The sequence below is a fragment of the Ranitomeya imitator genome, chromosome 1, assembly GCF_032444005.1.
Source record: "Ranitomeya imitator isolate aRanImi1 chromosome 1, aRanImi1.pri, whole genome shotgun sequence".
NCBI classification, from domain to species: Eukaryota; Metazoa; Chordata; class Amphibia; order Anura; family Dendrobatidae; genus Ranitomeya; species Ranitomeya imitator.
In genome coordinates this window covers 694827135-694840180 of record NC_091282.1, presented here as the reverse complement: position 1 = coordinate 694840180, position 13046 = coordinate 694827135, and the positions used below count along the sequence as shown (strand labels likewise).

Here is a 13046-nt window from a genome sequence, read left to right as displayed (position 1 = left end):
AGTTCAAATCCTCTTCCTCTCTGTATATTCAAATGCCTCTTCAATTTCCCAGAGAAAAATGCATGGCGTATCAGTCTCCTCACTCTGACATGCCTGGCTTGTTACTCTTCATAAAGAAAACGTTACTCCTTACATCCCAGTCTTAAGCCTCTAAGCTAGCTAAATCAAATGTCATACTTTGCACGGATGAAGGGCAATACCCTAAAAGACTGTCTGCAAATTGAGTTTCTGGTTTGGCTTTTATCTCAAGTCGTGTGGCAAGGTTCGTTAAAGGGTCGATAGTGACTTTTAGGATCAATAGTTGGAATAGGTGGCGCCAGAGTTCTAGTCCTCTTCCTCGTTGCAGATTTGACTGGCACCTTTAATACACAAGGAGGCTTCGGAATACTGCATTAACAAAGTAATAGCGACGGGAATTCACTCACCATCAAAACATTGCTGTCAAGAGGTTGGGATTTCCAATGGCTCCTATGCTTGTTGAGACTCTTAATAAAACAAATAACATGCACGTGAAACTTTAATGTGTTTTGATGGAAAAAAAAAGTAGATCAAGTGTACTAATATATATATATATATATATATATATATATATATATATATATATATATATATATATATATATATATATATATATATATATATATATATATATATATATATATATATATATATATATATACACACACATACATACATACATATATATATATACACACATATATATACACATATATATATACATATATATATATACATATATATATACATATATATATATATATATATATATATATATATATATATATATATATATATATATATATATATATATATATATATATATATATATATATATATATATATATATACATACATATATATATATATATATACACCCTTAGTGACAGAGCCAATTTGGTACTTAATGACCAGGCCAATTTTTGCAATTCTGACCACTGTCACTTTATGAGGTTATAACTCTGGAACGCTTCAACGGATCCCGCTGATTCTGAGATTGTTTTTTCGTGACATATTGTACTTCATGTTAGTGGTAACATTTCTTCGATATTACTTGCGATTATTTATGAAAAAAACGGAAATATGGCGAAAATTTTTAAAATTTTGCAATTTTCAAACTTTGTATTTTTATGCCCTTAAATCAGAGAGATATGTCACGAAAAATAGTTAATAAATAACATTTCCCACATGTCTACTTTACATCAGCACAATTTTGGAAACAAAATTTTTTTTTGTTAGGGAGTTATAAGGGTTAAAAGTTGACCAGCAATTTCTCATTTTTACAACACCATTTTTTTTTAGGGACCATATCACATTTGAAGTCATTTTGAGGGGTCTATATGATAGAAAATAATGAAGTGTGACACCTTTCTAAAAACTACACCCCTCAAGGTTCTCAAAACCACATTCAAGAAGTTTATTAACCCTTTACGTGCTTCACAGGAACTGAAACAATGTGGAAGGAAAAAATGAACATTTAACTTTTTTTTGCAAACATCTTAATTCAGAACCATTTTTTTTATTTTCACAAGTGTAAAAACAGAAATGTAACCATAAATTTTGTTATGCAATTTCTCCTGAATACGCCAATACCCCATATGTGGGGGTAAACCACTGTTAGGGCGCACCGCAGAGCTTAGAAGTGAAGGAGCGCCGTTTGACTTGCAGAATTGGCTGGAATTGAGATCGGACGCCATGTCACGTTTAGAGAGCCCCTGATGTGCCTAAACAGTGGAAACTCCCAACAAGTGACACCATTTTGGAAACTAGACCCCTTAAGGAACTTATCTAGATGTGTGGTGAGCACTTTGAACCCCCAAGTGCTTCACAGAAGTTTATAACGTAGAGCCGTGAAAAGAAAAAATCGCTTTTGTTTACACACAAATGATCTTTTCGCCCACAAATTCTTATTTTCACAAGGGTAACAGGAGAAATTAGACCACAAAAGTTGTGCGATTTCTCCTGAATACGTCGATACCCCATATGTGAGGGTAAACCACTGTTAGGGCGCACCGCAGAGCTTGGAAGAGAAGGAGTGCCGTTTTACTTTTTCAATGTAGAATTGGCTGGAATTGAGATTGGACGCCATGTCGCGTTTGGAGAGCCCCTGATGTGCCTAAACAGTGGAAACCCCCCACAAGTGACCCCATTTTGGAAACTAGACCCCCATGGAACTTATCTAGATGTGTGGTGAGAACCTTGAATGCCCAAGTGCTTCACAGAAGTTTATAATGCAGAGCCGTGAAAATAAAAAATATTTTTTTTTTTCCACAAAAAAAAGATTTTTTAGCCCCCAAGTTTTTATTTTCACAAGGGTAACAAGAGAAATTGGACCCCAGAAGTTGTTGTCCAATTTATCCCGAGTACGCTGATGCCCCATATGTGGGGGTAACCCACTGTTTGGGCGCACGGCAGAGCTCAGAAGGGAGGGAGCACCATTTGACTTTTTGAGCGCAAAATTGGCTGTCGTGTTTGGAGACCCCCTGATGTACCTAAACAGTGGAAACCCCCCAATTCTAGCTCCAACCCTAACCCCAACACACCCCTAACCCTAATCCCAACCTGATCCATAATCCTAATCACTAACCCTAACCATAATCACAACCCTTACCCCAAAACAACCCTAATGTCAACCCTAACCATAACCCTAATCAAAACCCTAAATCCAACACACCCCTAATCCTAATCTCAACCCTAACCTCAAACCTAACCCTAATCCCAATACACCCCTAATCACAACCCTAACCTTAACCCTAATCCCAAACCTAACCCTAATCCCAAGCGTAACCCTAATGCCAACCCTAACCCTAATACCAACCCTAATCCAAACCCTAACCCTAATCCCAGCTCTAACCCTAACTTTAGCCCCAACCCTAGCCCTAACTTTAGCCCCAACCCTAAGGCTACTTTCACACTTGCGTCGTTTGGCATTCCGTCGCAATCCGTCGTTTTGGACAAGAAACGGATCCTGCAAATGTGCCCGCAGGATGCGTTTTTTGCCCATAGACTTGTATTGCCGACGGATCGTGACGGATGGCCACACGTCGCGTCCGTCGTGCACTGGATCAGTTGTGTTTTGGCGGAGCGTCGGCACAAAAAAAGTTCAATGAAACGTTTTTTTGTACGTCGCATCCGCCATTTCTGACCGCGCATGCGTGGCCGTAACTCCGCCCCCTCCTCCCCAGGACATAGATTGGGCAGCGGATGCGTTGAAAAACTACAGCTGCTGCCCACGTTGTGCACAGTTTTCACGTTCGTCGGTATGTCGGGCCGACGCATTGCGACGGCCCTGTACCGACGTAAGTGTGAAAGAAGCCTAACCCTAAATTTAGCCCCAACCCTAACCCTAAATTTAGCCCCAACCCTAACCCTAAATTTAGCCCCAACCCTAGCCCTAACCTAACCCTACCCCTAACCTAACCCTACCCCTAACCCTACCCCTAACCCTAGCCCTAACCCTACCCCTAACCCTACCCCTAACCCTACCCCTAACTCTACCCCTAACCTTAACCCTAATTTTAGCCCTAACTGCTGTTCTCCTGCCGGCCAGCAGATGGAGACAGATGGCGGGCGCACTGGGCATGCGTCCGCCATGTTCTTCTGCCGGCGGCCAGGAGGAGCAGCAAGAGGATCCAGGGACCTAGGTGAGTATGATAGGGTCCCCGAATCCCCCTATTTCTCTGTCCTCTGATGTGCGATCACATCAGAGGACAGAATTACACTTTACTTTTTTTTTTTTTTTTTTTTTTGCGGTCGCCGGTAAACAGTTCATTACCGGCGATCACAAAACAGGGGTCGGTAATACCGACCCCGATCATGCTCTTTGGGGTCTCGGCTACCCCCGGCAGCCGAGACCCCAAAGATTCTCCCGGTGCCGGCCGGCGGGCGCACTGCGCCCGCCATTTTGAAGATGGCGGCGCCCACCGGGAGACACGAGGAGCATCGGGGGAGCTAGGTGAGTATTGGGGGGCCACCTGGGACCCCTTTTCTCTGTCCTCCGATGTGCGATCACATCGGAGGACAGAGAAATTAAAAAGAGATCGCTTTTTTTTTTTTTTTTTTTTTGCGATCGCCGGTAAACGGTTAATTACCGGCGATCACAAACTCGGGGAGGGTTAAAAACCCCCCGAATCATGTTCTCTGGGGTCTCGGCTACCCCCGGCAGCCGAGACCCCGGAGAAAATCGGCCTGTGGGGGGCGCTATGTACTTTTTCCACAGCGCCGTTAATTAACGGCGCTGTGGTTTAAGTACCCTTAGCGGCCGCCGTTAAAAGGCGTATCGGCGGTCGCTAAGGGGATATATATATATATATATATATATATATATATATATATATATATATATATATATATATATATATATATATATATATATATATATATATATATATATATATATATATAGAGAGAGCTATATATATATATATATATATATATATATATATATATATATATATATATATATATAGAGAGAGAGCGATATATATATATATATATATATATATATATATATATATATATATATATATATAGAGAGAGAGCGATATATATATATATATACACATATATATATATATATATATATATATATATACACATATATATATATATATATATACATATATATATACATATATATATATATATATATATATATATATATATATATATATATATATATATATTATATACACACATACATACATGGACTAGATGTGCAGTGGGATCTAGATGCCTTCACAAAATTCAGAAATTAAATTTTCTAGGTCAAAATACCGTATATACTCGAGTGTAAGCCGACCCCCCCTAATTTTGCCACAAAAAACTGGGAATTCTTATTGATTCGAGTATAAGCCTAGGGTAGGAAATGCAGCAGCTACCGGTGAATTTCAAAAATAAAAATAGATGCTCCATACCGTTCATTATTGCCCCATAAGATGCTCCATATAAAGCTGTGCCACATATAATGCTCCATATTGTTCATTATTGCCCCATAGATGCTCCATATAAAGCTGTGCCATATATAATGCTCCATACTGTTCATTATTGCCCCATAGATGTGCCATATAAAACTGTGCCATATAGTGCTCTGCACCATTCATTATTGCCCCATAGATGTGCCATATAAAGCTGTGCCATATAGTGCTCTGCACCGTTCATTATGGTCCCATAGATGTGCCATAGAAAGCTCTGCCATATAGTGCTCTGCACTGTTCATTATTGCCCCATAGATGTGCCATAGAAAGCTCTGCCATATAGTGCTCTGCACCGTTCATTATTGCCCCATAGATGTGCCATATAAAACTGTGGTACCGGTATATATAATGCTGCAGCTGCTGCAATAAAAAAAAAAAAAAATGCCATACTCACCTCTCTTGCTTGCAGCTCCTCAGCGTCACGTCCCGGCGTCTCTCCTCACTGACTGTTCAGGCAGAGGGCGGCGCGCACACTATATGCGTCATCGCGCCCTCTGACCTGCACAGTCAGTGCGGAGAGACGCCGGGAAGATGGAGCGGCGCCCGGCGTGTGGTACGGGGACAGGTGAATATGTAATACTTACCTGCACCCGGCATCCCGCTCCTTCTCCCGGACAGCTGGTCTTCGGGTGCCGCAGCTTCTTCCTGTCAGCGGTCACTGGCACCGCTCATTAGAGGAATGAATATGCGGCTCCACCCCTATGGGAGTGGAGTCCATATTCATAAGTTTAATGAGCGGTCCCATGTGACCGCTGAACAGAGGAAGACCGTGGGACGGGCAGGGGGAGTGCCAGAAGCAGGTAAGTATGCCTCAGACCTCTCTCCCCCTCACCCGCCGACCCCACCGCCGACCGTGACTCGAGTATAAGCCGAGAGGGGCACTTTCAGCCCAAAAATTTGGGCTGAAAGTCTCGGCTTATACTCGAGTATATACTGCAAGTCTAATAAATGTTTTCAGGATGAATTCCTTCAATGTCCAAGCAATTAAAGGGAATCTGTCACCCCAAAAATCGTATATGAGCTAAGGCCACCAGCATCAGGGGCTTATCTACAGCATTCTGTAATGCTGGAGATAAGCCCCTGATGTAACCTGAAAGGTAAGAAAAACAGGTTATATTATACTCGCCCAGGGGCGGTCCGGGTCCGGTGCCTCCCGTCTTCATACGATGACGTCCTCTTCTTGTCTTCCTGCTGCGGCTCCGGGGCAGGCATACTTTGTCGGCCCTGTTGAGGACAGAAAAAAGTACTGCAGTGTGCAGGGCCTCTCTGACATTTCCCAGCCCCTGCGCACTGCAGTACTTTGCTCTGCCCTCAACAGGGCAGACAAAGTACGCCTGCGCAGGAAGAAGAGAAGAGGACGTCATTGAAGATAGGAGGCACCGGACCAGGACCACAGCGAGACCGCCCTTGGGTGAGTATAATATAACGGTTTTTCTTACCTTTCAGGTTACATCGGGGCTTATCTACAGCATTACAGAATGCTGTAGATAAGCCCGATGCCGGTGTCCTTAGGCATATACGATTTTTGGGGTGACAGATTAGATTTAAAAGGGGTTATCCACTGCACAGATAACTCCATCTCAATCCTTATGTCCTCCCCCTTATAAAATAACACTCGTACTCCCATCCCATGTGGTGTCGGAATTGGCTCTCCCAGATCATGTAACATTGTTCACACGATCCCTCTGGCCAATAAGTGGCCATTTCACTCTCTCCGCCTTTGGATGTATGACATACATCTAGAGAAAGTTGAGAGAGCAGCAGCTCCGACTTCCTCCAGGTGTAAGAGATTCGACTGAAGCAGTCGCTAATTGGCCCCAGGGATCGCATGATGTCACACAATGCCTGGGAGAGACAATATCGACACCAATGGAATGACACTTGAGGCGAGTACAAGTGTTATTATTTTATTAGGTGGAAACATACAGATTGAGAAGGGGTTGTCCGAGTAGTGGACAATCACTTAAAAGATTGGAGTTTAGTCTGAAAGCTTAGAGGTTTTGCAACAATTTCTGTGTTTTGCTAATAACTAGAGATGGACAAACCCGAACAGTAGAGTTTGGGGTCCGTACCAAAGACCTACTGTTCGGGCACAGAATCCGAACACAGACTTCACCAGGAAGTCCGTATCACTGTTGAGTTTCTGCACTCTGAACACCGGGTGTTTAATCGCTGACTTTTTCTCACGGTACGAGCGGTGATCTCACTGCAGTTCATTGGCCAGGGCAGGAACGCAGCCTCAGTGACCTGCGGTAACCTTGATGATGTCACTGACGCTGCGCTCGCAGCAGCTCATTCTCCCCTGGTTTTCAGCCTGGATTGTCGTATCTTGGCACCGTCTAGGTTGAAAACTATTTATCCCCCAGACATGGATTATGACGTGGGACAGAACTAAGGAGAGGTGAGGGATATTGTTTTTTTATTTTTGCTTTTTCCCAGGAGACGAGGGTTTCAATGGAATGGGTGTTAGTTGAGTATAACTTATTTTTCAATAAAAAAAAAGTAAAAGTGTGTTGTTTTTTTTAAATTTCAAATTAAGGACTTTATTCTTGCTGTGTCTTTGTTTACCATGTAACTATAGGATTAGTAATGGATAGGCGTCTATAGACACCTCTCCATTACTAAGCTGTGGGCTTGATGTCACCGGACAATACAAAGGTGACATCAACCCCACAAATATGAACCTCACTTGCCACCGCTACAGGGCAAGTGGGAAGAGCCGGACATAGTGCCAGAATTGGCGCAACTAATGGATGGGACTTTTCTGGGGTGGCTGTGGCCTGCTATTTTTAGGGGGGGAGGGGGGGTATAGGAGGCAATATCCATGGCCATCCTGAGAATCAAAAGCTCCCCGTTGTCAGCTTTAGCTTGGCTGGTTGTCTATTGGAGGATAGGGACATTATTTAAATAAATTGAAAAAAAACAAACTATTAAAATATACAGAGTGGGAACCCCTCTATTCTTGATACCCATCCTTGTTGAAGCTGACAGTGGAGGGTTGCAGCCCCCAGCTGTTCGTTTTGCCTCGATGGTTATCAAAAATACAAGAAAACTCAATTTTTCTATTTTATTATTTACTTATAGCAAAGGCTGATGAATAGTCCCATCAGCCGCCGCCTGCTCTTGCTGTTATCAGTGATAGCAGGCATAGGCCGTTGGGAATAGTAGTCCCATCAGCGGACCCCTGTGACCGGAAGTAAACTTTTAACCTCCGATCACAGCTACGGGCTCACGCTGTCACCTCTCAGCGAGGGACCCACAGCGCTCTGACCGACGGTAATGATCTTACTGCTGATCAGAAGCAGTGTTTGCTCTCCCTCATTCCTATTAATGGGATCCAGGTTCGGGTAGTGTTCTGGTACCCGGACTTTTTTTTTTTTTTTTTAAACTGTTCGTCCGAGCCCACCAAACCCGAACATCCAGGGGTTTGCCCATCACTTCTAATAACTACTGAATTTTTCAGAGATTGCTAAACCTTTAATGGACTAAACTACAAAAGTTACCAAACAAAGTCTGCAGGAAACCCAAGGGCAGAAACTATGGCAGTCCAAGCTTTCTTAAAACTTAAAGCATGACTGTCCATTCAGTTGACTTTTCAGAAGAAGCTAGAAGTAGAAACAGCTGACTGCACTGCCCTCGATTGCTGCAGGAGTGAAGATGACCACTTTGCTCCTTTCATCACTTGTATTCTGTAGAACCGGTATTGTATTCTGAGGAATCGCACAAAGCATACTGCAGATATGTTAGATGTAAAAAAAAAAACAAAAACAAAAAAAAAAACTAAGTTAAAACTTCACATCACAATAAGGCTGCATTCATGATGCAGCTTTTAATCTCAGGCTTTTTACAGCTTCCCCGCACAATCACAAAATTTGGAAGGAAAACTGCTGTTTCACTGGCAAAACCATGCAGCCATTATGATCAGCAAAATGATTTTGCAGGAGAAACAGCTGTAAGATTAAGTGAATGTGCAGGGAAACTGTAAAACCTGCTGCAGGACCACTGCATGTGAATGCTGCCCAAGAGAGATGCATTAGTTTGACCTAAAATGAAGAACAGATTTCCAAAAGGCAGTCAGTGACTGTGTTCAATTGTTCTCGAGTCAGAATTTGGAGCAAGTTGACCTTAAAGGGTGCGTGTCCACTGTCCGGATTACATCCGAATTAGCTGCGTATTGAACGCTGCGTACAACCACAGCGTCCAGATGTTACAGCATAGTTGAGGGGATTTTATGAAATCCCGTCTCCACTATGCGTGCGAACACACATCTGGCGGCCCTGTGTTTACGGACATGCGGCGCGTCTTTTTAGAATGCAGTATGTCTGTTTACCTTGCGGCAACGCTCAGTCGCCATAAGGTAAATAACAAGGCCCTATGTATGGGGTGCGGAGATTCCGGATGTGTACAATGAACACATCCGGAACCACCGCACGTACAGAAGGGAGCGGCGCAAGTTTTCCGCTCCGTCCAAAGCGCCGTGAATCCGGACCGTGGACACGCACCCTAAAAGGTCTTATATATCTAAATCTCAAGAAAGGCCTTATTTAACATTTTTCTCAAACATACTACATATTTTGAAAAAAAATAGGAAAATAAGTTGTTCTAAAGTTACATTGAAAGTCCCTTAAAATATTGCTGGTCTGATGATATCCAGCCGAGTGATGGCTTGTAGAGTCAAGACAATCTACTTTCTTTTCAATATCTCCAGTGTTTAAGTATCGTTGTCCTGGTATGAGAATGTTAAGATTTCCATAGATCCAGTTATTCCTCCGGTGATTAGGAGAGAATATTCCTCGGTATAAAAGAAACTTCCAGAGGATATTCTATCATTTTGGATTACTTACACAGGATGTAATGTCATACATCCTTTTTTCCCCTAACAGTTGTGACACTATCTTTAGAATATATGAGATTAGGCCATAATATTCTTTTTTTTTTTTTTTAAATCAGATAAATTTTTATTAAGGAAAATCAATGATAACAAATGACATCAAGCTGTTATTCACAGATAACACCCAATTATACACTTCTTCTCCTGATATCACGCCGACCTTTTTAGAAAACACCAGTGATTGTCTTACCGCTGTCTCTAACATCATGTCCTCCCTCTATCTGAAACTAAACCTGTCAAAAACTGAACTCCTCGTGTTCTCTCCCTCTACTAACCTACCTTTGCCTGACATTGCCATCTCCGTGTGCGGTTCCACCATTACTCCAAAGCAACATGCCCGCTGCCTTGGGGTCATCCTTGATTCTGACCTTTCATTCACCCCCTACATCCGATCACTGGCTCGCTCTTCTTACCTGCATCTCAAAAACATTTCTAGAATTCGCCCTTTTCTTACTTTTGACTCTGCAAAAACTCTTACTGTTTCACTTATTCATTCTCGTCTGGACTATTGTAACTCTCTACTAATCGGCCTCCCTCTTGCAAAACTCTCCCCGCTCCAATCTGTCCTGAATGCTGCAGCCAGGATCATATTCCTCACCAACCGTTACACCGATGCCTCTACCCTGTGCCAGTCATTACACTGGCTACCCATCCACTCCAGAATCCAGTACAAAACTATTACCCTCATCCACAAAGCACTCCATGGCTCAGCACCACCCTACATCTCCTCCCTGGTATCAGTCTACCACCCTACCCGTGCCCTCCGCTCCGCTAATGACCTCAGGTTAGCATCCTCAATAATCAGAACCTCCCACTCCCGTCTCCAAGACTTTACACGTGCTGCGCCGATTCTTTGGAATGCACTACCTAGGTTAATACGATTAATCCCCAATCCCCACAGTTTTAAGCGTGCCCTAAAAACTCATTTGTTCAGACTGGCCTACCGCCTCAATGCATTAACCTAACGATCCCTGTGTGGCCTATTTATAATAAAAAAAAAAAAAAAAAAAAAAAAAAAAAAAAAAAAGTTCCTCGCATCATGTTCTCATACACTTTATGCAGTTAATAGCCCTCTGTGTCTGTACTGCTACATACTTAGGCAGGTAACTGGTTCATGCAGCTTTACATGAACACCTGAGCCTTAAGGTACCTTCACACATAACGATATTGTTAACGATATCGTTGCTATTTGTGACGTAGCAACGATATCGTTAATGAAATCGTTCTGTGTGACAGCGACCAACGATCAGGCCCCTGCTGGGAGATCGTTGGTCGCTGAAGAAAGTCCAGAACTTTATTTCGTCGCTGGATCTCCTGCTGACATCGCTGGATCGGCGTGTGTGACACCGATCCAGCGATGTCTTCACTGGTAACCAGGGTAAACATCGGGTAACTAAGCGCAGGGCCGCGCTTAGTAACCCGATGTTTACCCTGGTTACCATGCTAAAAGTAAAAAAAAAACACTACATACTTACCTACAGCCGTCTGTCCTCCAGCGCTGTGCTCTGCTCTCCTCCTGCACTGACTGTGAGCCGGAAAGCAGAGCGGTGACGTCACCGCTCTGCTTTCCGGCTCCTCCCAGACAGTACAGGAGGAGAGCAGAGAAGCAGAGCGCAGCGCTGGAGGACAGACGGCTGTAGGTAAGTATGTAGCGTTTGTTTTTTTTTACTTTTAGCATGGTAACCAGGGTAAACATCGGGTTACTAAGCGCGGCCCTGCGCTTAGTTACCCGATGTTTACCCTGGTTACCGGCATCGTTGGTCGCTGGAGAGCGGTCTGTGTGACAGCTCTCCAGCGACCAAACAGCGACGCTGCAGCGATCCGAATCGTTGTCGGTATCGCTGCAGCGTCGCTTAATGTGAAGGGGCCTTTACACTATAGCTGGTCCCAATAACTAAAGCAATTGTCACCATCCACCTCTCGTGTCTCCCTTTTTCCCCATAGTTTGTAAGCTTGCGAGCAGGGCCCTCACTCCTCTTGGTATCTATTTTGAACTGTGATTTCTGTTATGCTGTAATGTCTATTGTCTGTACAAGTCCCCTCTATAATTTGTAAAGCGCTGCGGAATATGTTGGCGCTATATAAATAAAAATTATTATTATTTATTATTATATTTTATGAACATAACTCCCCCCCCCCCCCCCCGTTTCCCTCCCTATCCTCCCCCTTTTCCCTCCCTATCCCCCACCTTCGAGACCCCTTTAATGCTTTCCCAAATTCCCATCCGATATTCCTGTATAGTATGAACATCATCTATAACATTATGCATCCTCCCCACAAACCTAATCCCATTCTATCCATGGCTGCCAAATCTTTTGAAATACATCTAGTTTATTTCTCTTAGTATAGATACTTTTTTCCAATAAAATTATATGATCCGCCTGCGTAAGAAAGTCTCGTCTTGTCGGAGGCTCCTCCCTGATCCAGAACAGAGCTATCAATTTCCTTGCTATGAATAGCAATCGCCAGTTTAACCATAGATACCGCTGCTATTTCTTCCACATAACCTAATATACAGACCAAAGGGTCTCTGGGAATGACGCCCCTATATATCAATTCAATCCGATTCAATACAACTGTCCAGAAGGCGGACAATCTAGGGCAGTGCCACAGCATGTGTAACATGTCTGCCTGTTCCTGCGAACATCGTGGACACTCGGAATCAGACCTCAAACCCATCTTGAACAGTCTATCGGGAGTTCTGTAAGCTCTATGAATTACATATAGTTGAGACATCCTCCCAGGTTCGCTCATAGAGATCTTAGTCACATATTCTAAAATAGATTCCCATCTATCATCATTTATCTCTCCCAATTCAGCTTCCCATTTCACTCTAGACTTGATGGGATGTTTGACTAGAAAGGTGAATAATAAATCTCTATACACTTCTGAAATTGCCCCCCTTGTCCCGCTGTTCTCCAAAATGGAAGCCAGCGTGATATTTATCTGGATCTCAATAAGTTTTCTCCAACATTGCGACCGATACGCATGCTGAATTCTTTTATAATGATATAAATTTAAATGTGATAACTGGAATTCTGTTTGTAACTCCACGAATGACTTAACCCCTTAGCGACCGCCGATACGCCTTTTAACGGCGGCCGCTAAGGGTACTTAAACCACAGCAAAAGTAAATAGCGCCCCCCAGAGTCGGATTTTCT

At 43.1% G+C, this 13046-nt stretch overlaps 1 protein-coding gene across 2 annotated transcripts in view; it reads right to left on the bottom strand.

The window, feature by feature from the left end:
* GEMIN2 (gem nuclear organelle associated protein 2) overlaps nucleotides 1–13046 on the bottom strand; it is an 84219-nt gene that overhangs the window by 24406 nt on the left and 46767 nt on the right. For both annotated transcript variants that reach the window (XM_069730674.1, XM_069730666.1), the window contains exon 4: nucleotides 426–485. In XM_069730674.1, coding sequence (XP_069586775.1) covers nucleotides 426–485 — 60 coding nt within the window. The remainder of the gene's footprint in view (nucleotides 1–425; nucleotides 486–13046) is intronic.